Source organism: Alosa pseudoharengus, unplaced genomic scaffold (genome assembly GCF_046254945.1).
Source record: "Alosa pseudoharengus isolate Yale_2024_CS ecotype anadromous, Long Island Sound unplaced genomic scaffold, YU_APseudo_1.1 YU_APseudo_1.1_scf_4, whole genome shotgun sequence".
In the NCBI taxonomy this organism is placed as follows: Eukaryota; Metazoa; Chordata; class Actinopteri; order Clupeiformes; family Clupeidae; genus Alosa; species Alosa pseudoharengus.
In genome coordinates this window covers 32348688-32356425 of record NW_027468774.1, presented here as the reverse complement: position 1 = coordinate 32356425, position 7738 = coordinate 32348688, and the positions used below count along the sequence as shown (strand labels likewise).

General features: G+C 46.7%; 1 protein-coding gene across 1 annotated transcript in view; it reads right to left on the bottom strand.

Annotated features, from left to right (window-relative positions):
- Window positions 1-62: 62 nt before the first annotated feature.
- The window catches only part of fam171a2a (family with sequence similarity 171 member A2a), a 50062-nt gene continuing 42386 nt past the window's right edge, over window positions 63-7738 (bottom strand). The window contains exons 6-9 of the mRNA XM_076265902.1: window positions 6093-6206; window positions 5678-5804; window positions 4726-5042; window positions 63-4571 (exon numbers count right to left, since the gene is read on the bottom strand). Coding sequence (XP_076122017.1) covers window positions 3256-4571; window positions 4726-5042; window positions 5678-5804; window positions 6093-6206 — 1874 coding nt within the window. The 3' untranslated portion in view covers window positions 63-3255. The remainder of the gene's footprint in view (window positions 4572-4725; window positions 5043-5677; window positions 5805-6092; window positions 6207-7738) is intronic.

The window sequence follows — 7738 nt, the reverse complement described above, 5'->3', positions numbered from 1 at the left end:
GGTTGGTTGGGCGTGTATCAGTGCCTGCAGGTGGGCCCGACAATAATAAACATCAAAGATGATTCAGGCATGAAACACGGAGACGTTTATTTAAAAAGGTTAAAAATGGATCACAGTGCTCATTTTCACTACAACCAGTATCAGATCAGAAAAGAAGCAAGCATCCATCAATTACTGCTCATCACAACTCACTACAGCTTTGAACAGCACCAAACAATGTAAAAGAGTTTAGCAACTGTTTCACTCTAAAATGATTAAAGAACGAATTCAGATCAAAGATAATGCATGAGGAATTTTGGTCTAAACATGTGTGGGAATTTTTACGATGATAAATGCACCTGGAAGTCCTGTACATCATGATGGAGAATAGAAAACAAAAAAGTTCTGTGTTTTTTTTGCATTTATTGTAGTAACCCAAGGTTTTTATGAATAAAACTAGTTTTGCAAGCATTGGCTTCCACTGCATGCCAGAACCAAAACTGTGACAACCAAAAACATTATCCAGAGACCTGTTCTCTCCACATGGCACAAGAAGTAGGTACTGGTGGTATAAGTGGCTCAGCCAGACAGGATGAATACAAATGCAATATACTGCATGGAAAATGTCCAACATGTTAATGCTGAAGACTTTCCACAGACAGATGTTTTTATTTCAATAGACCAGATAAGGCGGCAGTTAAAACTTTTTTGCCATAAAATTAAGTTGAGGTCTAATATCTGACAGTAGAATCCTCTGTATTACACTGAGTCTCCAAAGCATTTAGAGATCTGAGACCAGACTGTCCAATCAGGAGTGACACACACTTATTGCTCTTGTGAACACATGGGAAAGCATTCATTCATTTTATTTCACCACTAACTTGTGCAGTCCGGGCGAAATATTGATGCAAGCCTGATCTCCTCTCTGTCTGACACACACACACACACACACAAACACACACACACACACAATGTAATGTTTAGTTTTGCCCAAATTGGAAAACAGAACCATAAAGCTGTGGATCCCTGCTTTAACTGTTGTTTAATAGTCTGAGAGTACTACCCTGCAACATGGCTATGAAGACATTTACAATTTACTACTTCTCCCAAAAGTCGTGTGTGTGTATGTGTGTGTACAAGACAACAGATATTTGTTCAAAACTCTAGGCACTTTACACTTGTGGTAAAGATGTTTTCAGATGGAATAATGAGAAGGAAAAAAAAGAGAGAGAGTAAGATATTGTATGTGTGTGCGTCCCTGTGTGTGTATGTGTGTGTATATGTGTGTGTGACAGAGGAAAAGCGAGAGGCATAATTAGTTTTTTTTATTGAAATTGAGGTGGCCATAGTTGGTATTATTAAACTCCTATCTGCAGATCCTTATTTCATGCAGTGGTGTTGGCGAACCATCTCTGCTCAATACCTCTGATAGACCATGGTCCAACTTCACACAAAGCTAAATGGAGCAAGTAACATATGGTAGCTTGTGGGGTAAGGCCTGTATCTAGGAAGGGAAATGTAAGAAACCTTCCAAATGTCATTTTGACAAAGTAAAATGTTCCCCTGATTCGAATAAAAATAGAGGCAATGGTTGTGATTTCATAAATGAAACTGGCTAAGAGACTTTGCTTTGTCACACCACATCTTGATGGCAAAACTGTGTCTGTGTCTTTACATGTCTGTGTAAATGCATTTGAGAAAGCTAAACTGTTGCAAAAAGAACACTCTCAATGATGTGCACAAACACTGAACTCTGATGGCTTCTGATGGCCTCCACCTACGTCATGGCAGTAGATCAAAACCACCAACTTTAGAAGAGCATTACAGTATAAAAAAAAACAACTTCAATTCATTTTGTGTAATGATCATTCAGAATATCTGCCAAAGGGTGTTTAATAACTTACAGTATTTTTAATTAATGAAAACAAATGGAGTAACCTGCATCGTATAATTATAGATGATTTCTTTTATGATGAAAACTCATAAATCTTATGAGTGCTGCAAATGTGCCTAGGCTAATAACTAGGTGTTAAGTGGAAGCAAATACACATTTTATTACTGTTTCAATAACACACATAAAATGCTTCTGATGGTTCTGTTCATCATGCAAGACACAGCAAACAATTCCTCCTGTAACACCTTCAACAAATGTTAATTATGCAAGTATAGTTATCCACAGGTTAGAAAACAAAACACATTTTATCAACAAACAAAATTAGTCAGCAAAAAAACACGTTTCCCTTTGCGATATTGACCAAGCTTTAGTGAACTATCCCAAAGATATTCTAAGGCCATCAGATAAAAACAGCCCCGGTGAAATGTCAAGATGCAGTGTCACTATTCATCGTTCCCAGACACCTGTGGTCATGCCTGATGTCAGCCAGTGCCCCGGTGCACATTCTATAGAGAAATGGTCATTAAGTCCAGACTTACTTCACATCCAACAAAACCCCATGGGTCCATTCAGTCATATATTGTGCAAGTAAAAACATTTTCAAAAGGGACCCATTTATTTAAAAAAAACAAACACAAGTCTACTCATATAGAACAATAAAACAAATAAAAATGATAAATTCCTTTGATATTAACACATTGGGTCATAAGTCTACGGAAGCCCACAGAGGACAAAAAAAGGATTGCTCGCCATTGGTACCCACAGGTTCTGTAAGGCCATTGGTTCTCTTCCTGAACGCGCGACAGAAGAAAATGGCTCCTCATCCAAACAGGCATCTCTTGAAACAGAGAAGTCTTAAGGAAAGTAAGAGGAAAGAGGTTTCCAAGGTTACCACAGGAAAGACTTGAAGGTGAGAAAAGTACAAAGAAAACCCAGCATTGGTGGTTGAGTTAGCCAGCTGAACACTGGAGATCTGATTTAGCTTAATAACCCACTTGCTGCCCTGGGAATGTCTGACCAGTCAACCGGTTCCTCCGCCAGGAATAAACAGCTCTCCTCTGAGGATCTTCGAATTGGGTTTGAGCTCCAACCAGAAACTCACTGAGTAATGGCTTACAACACCACATAATGCAGACAGACTTGGCCGAAAGTCACCAAAGCGGTGATGGCTAACTGCTAACTAGGCTCAGCAGCAACCCAGACTTTTCTTGGTGATCTAGTCACAGTTGTGCTTTTTGTTTTTTCTAAAAGAAATGTGTGGCTTTAGCTTTTTTTCGTCCTGTCATGCTTCACAGTTTTTCTGTCTCACAGTGCGACTGTCTTTGTTTGTGGGGGCCACATTGTGATTGTGAGGAGAACCCCCCCCCCCCCATCCTTCCCTCCTATTTGAACACCATGAGTGGCCTCTCCTCGCGCTTCTGCCAAGGGCTCTTCTTGTTCTCTCCGTCGTCGTCTTTGTCATCAGCGTAATGCTCTCCATCGTCATCGGGGCTGGTCGCCGAGTCCCTGCGGACATCGGTGCTGGTGCTGCTCCGGGCGCTGTTGTCGCGGCTGCGGTTGCGGCGCGGGAAGGTGTCCCCCCGGGTGAGTGGTGGCACGTCCTCGTTCAGCAGTGGTGCCGTGGAGCCGTCCTCAGGAGAGTAGATCGCCCCCTGGTGGCTCTCACCGCCGTCGCTGCCGTCCGGTGGCTCGGGCAGCTCGATCACCGGGAGCTTCGAGTACGACTTGCCGTGGAGCTTGCGCCGCTCCGGGACGGAGGCGTCCTTGGCCTTCCGCGCGTCCCGCTCGCCCACCCCGTGTTTCAGCTGTGGAATGCCGGAGCGCGAGTTGGCCCGGCGGGTTGGCTCGGGCTCCATCCCCGTGGTGGTGATGATGGGCAGGCGCCCCGCCGTGGCCTCGCCGCCCAGCTCGATGTACGAGTGGCGCACGAGCGAGTTGGCGCGGCCGTCCAGCGAGACGAACCAGGCGCGCGGGTGCGGCTTGACCCCCAGCTCCAGCAACTTCTTCTCGGTCAGCGACTGCAGCTCGCCGTTCATCTGCGCCATGGTGGAGTCGTTGAACAGCACCGGGATTCGGACAGGACCCGAGGAGGGGTCCGGCGCCCAGTCCTTGCGGCCGTCATCGTGACTCTCGCCCGGTGCCTGCTCCCCAGTACCGTCCTCCTCTCTCCTCGGCTGCGACTGCTGGCTCTGGTTGTCCTGCTGCTGCTGTTGCTTCTGACCCTGTCCTGGCCGCGGGAGGGTCATGCTGACCTGGATGCCCTCCATGTCATGCTGCAGCTGCTGCTGGCGCTCCATGGCCTGCTCGATGGCCGACAGGTCGGAGGACAGCTGCACGTAGTGGGCCGGGATGACCAGCGTCGGCACCACGCTCCGGTACATGCTCTCGGTCATCTGCTCCATGGAGTGGCAGAACACCAGCTGGCCCTGGGTGTTGCCCACCGGGGGCTGCGAGGCCGAGTATTCTGGGGGCTTGCCCTCCTGGTAGTGTCCCGCAAAGGGGGGCAGGAGAGGGGGAGGCGAGGGGGGGTCAGAGGTGTAGCCCTGGTTGTCCTTGGCGTTGTGGTGGTGGTGGTGGTGGCTGCCATCATCCCCTGAACTGTAGCGGCCGCTGCAGTCGTCGCGAAGCAAAAGTGGGTCCAGGTTACTGGTGGTGTTAGTGGAGCAGCTCACCTTCAACTGGAAGCTCTCCCTATCACCTACAAAAGGACCACAATTAAATTAAGCCTTAGAGGTTTATTGTGTTTTATCTTGTTGATGGTAGTGCTTAAAGACATGTCATTTATTTATTTATCTATTTATCCATTTATAAATATTTTTCTACATTTGTAAATGAAGAATATCATTAGTCACCTCCTCCTCCTCCACCACCACCACCACGGCGCGTGAGCGTGTCCGAGTTCACCTTCGAGTGGCGCAGCTTTTGTGCGGCGGAGGCAGACGTCGGAGCGTTTCGGAAGAACTCTTCGCGTGAGCTGTGCAGGTCACGCGTGGACGAGATGTCGGACTTGACGGCGTCGCCGTCGCCCATGCAGGAGGCGGTCTCCAGGTGACCGCTGCTGATGAGGTGCAGCTGGGAGGTGGAGGTGCACTGGTCCCGCTTGGAGCTGTCCAGAGCCGACGACAGGTGCCGTTTGCGGTGCGGAGCACGCGGCTTTAGGCACCTCCTCCTGCAGCAGAGAAGCCAGTCAGTATTAATAAAATATCACTATTTCTTCATTGCTTTTATCTATTAACACACTATTATTATTATTATTATTATTATTATTAGTAGTAGTAGTAGTATTAGTAGTAGTAGTAGTAGTAGTAGTAGTATTACTGTTTTTGCTGTTGTTGTTATTATTATTATTATTATTATTATTATTATTATTATTATTTCCAATCACTATTCTATTAAAACAAATTTCTCTCTGATACAGACAAAAACATGATCTGAAGAAGGCCCAGGCCGAAATGTTATCAATTTAATAAAACAAATGATTTGGTGCTCGAGTGTACGGCGCTTCTTTGCCTTTTCACAGACAAAAACAGGACCATCATATAATATTGTGTTAATTGGTAATCCTTCACACAGCTTTTGTGAGCAGTGCACCCTAGCATGATTTAACACAAAGCCCATTGACATGGAAACAGGCCTTGTTGACGATGGCACATGTGAACTGGCAACTAAATAAAGCGTGACGAAAGTCATGCAATCCATTTTTTTTATAACACTGCACTCAACGAGGCAAAACCATGTCTTTTAAAGACAAGAGTGGTCATGAAAAGGGTCATCTTGGTGAGCTGCACCAGGTGGGTGGCCCACCTGCAGTAGTAGAGGAGAACACACAGTAGGATGAGGACCAGGAGGGCCATGGAGCCCAGGATAGCCAGCAGGAAGATGGTGTGGTAGGTGGTGATGTCACGCAGGCCAGAGGGGTTCAGAGCGGTGCCTGACCAAAAAGAGAAACACACATATAGTATGCACTATGTGATTTTCCTTTCAGTTTCAGTATTGAATGGTTAGTATAGCACTTACAGGATATTATTATTTTAATGTATATCATATTATATATACATAACAATTACCAAAGATTAAATGAACCAAACATGGAATACAACTGTCATGTCAATTTAAATACTCTACATCAGCTTGCACAAGCATACTGTGACATGACTGGGGTCTGGGGATGAGGCTGTGTCTGAGGAGCTACTGACAACGTAAAGCCCCCACAATATACCTGTAGAGGATGGGAATGCTGCCAGCCAATATCCCAGCTGAGGAGCCACAAAGCTCCAGATCATGTGGGAGCCATCTTTCCTAATGTAGCCTGCTCCACTCCGCACCCAGAGGGCTGTGGGAAGAAAGGACATGAAATGATAAGACCGGAGGAAAGACAGCACCAGTGTTTCACAATACGTGGAGGCTGCAGAAATGAGCAAATTAGGGGACATGGTGTTACTGTGAAGGTGATGATTCTGGTCAAACACACAAAGATAGATAGACTTCCACGCATGTCGTTTCAATTGTGTTCAGAGTGTCCATTTTAGGCAGAGGCATATGAGGCCAGACCAGGGGAAGGGGGATGTTTTGTTTTGGCCCTGAAGGACAGAGATGATGGTCCCAGCCTCATGTGCTTTGACAGGGTGACCCCTACCAAGCACAATCCAGTCCCATCCAAATCCGACTGCAAACAGCAACCCCTGTTACTATATAAATATGTCAGTATGTCATTTAAACACAGTCATACACAATATACTAGCAGGTATATAGCTGAAATCAAATGATCCTGTTTATAGGTGGATCTGTAATAGATGACCATTGGATGATAATCTTTTCAAGACACGGCTCATTCCCTGTATTACTGTTTAGTAAGATGTAGTGAAAAGACTATGCTTAACTATTTAAATTACACCCTTTACATCTGAGGATGCACTAAAGCCACATATCTGAGTTCTTCCATGTGTGTGATCTGTTTGAGTGTCTGATTTATGTATACATGCCACACTTACACCGTATGTAGCACAGCGGTGAGGGAGACTGATGGACAGTCCCCCATAAAACATATCAGGAAAGCAGGAGAATTACAGCCGTGACAGAGAGATGGCCAGGGGCTTAGCCAGGGCCAACAACATGCATGTAATTCTATGAGTCAGCCACTAGGGGGAGCCAGAGTAACATCTAAAGCCATGAGGTGTTTCATGTCAGCCTCTTCAAAGCAGAAGCATGGGGCTTTCCCAGACCTCCCCACCCCCTGCACCCCCACTCCCCCCCTCACCCGGCGGAGCTCAACCGGCCGGCCTGCCAGGGCTGTCGGAGTGGAGCCCCCCCTATTGTCTGTGATCCGTCTCCAAAGCAAACAGTTGGAGAGGCCTCCTGAAGAGCTGGGGCAGAGTAGGGAAACAATGGCGGTTTTGATTGGGTCTCTGGGGGTGGGTTGTGTGTGTGTGTGTGTGTGTGTGTGTGTGTGTGGGGGGTAGCATGGCCGTGCTTCCCCTTATGACTCTTAATGAGGAGAGATGAAGAGGTGTGGGTGGGTGGGGGGGGGGGGGGGGATGGTGACAGGGCCCGTGACCGTGACCAAGACCATGAGTGTGGCCATGACGAGACGCTGAACAGACCCACTGTACTGGGCAGAGGCCTGGGCGGTCTGGGCTGAGGTCAACTTACTGTTATTCGTTATTCTCTCTCTCTTTCTCTCTCTCCCTCTGTTTCACACACACACACACACACACACACACACACGCACACACGCACACACACACACACACACACTGTCAAAAGCATATGCCTACCTACAAACAACCAATGGATATGCCCTGGTTGCACTTATCTGCCCTGTCTTTTTATCCCACTCACTTCTCTCCCTCTTCTCTGTTGTCTGTC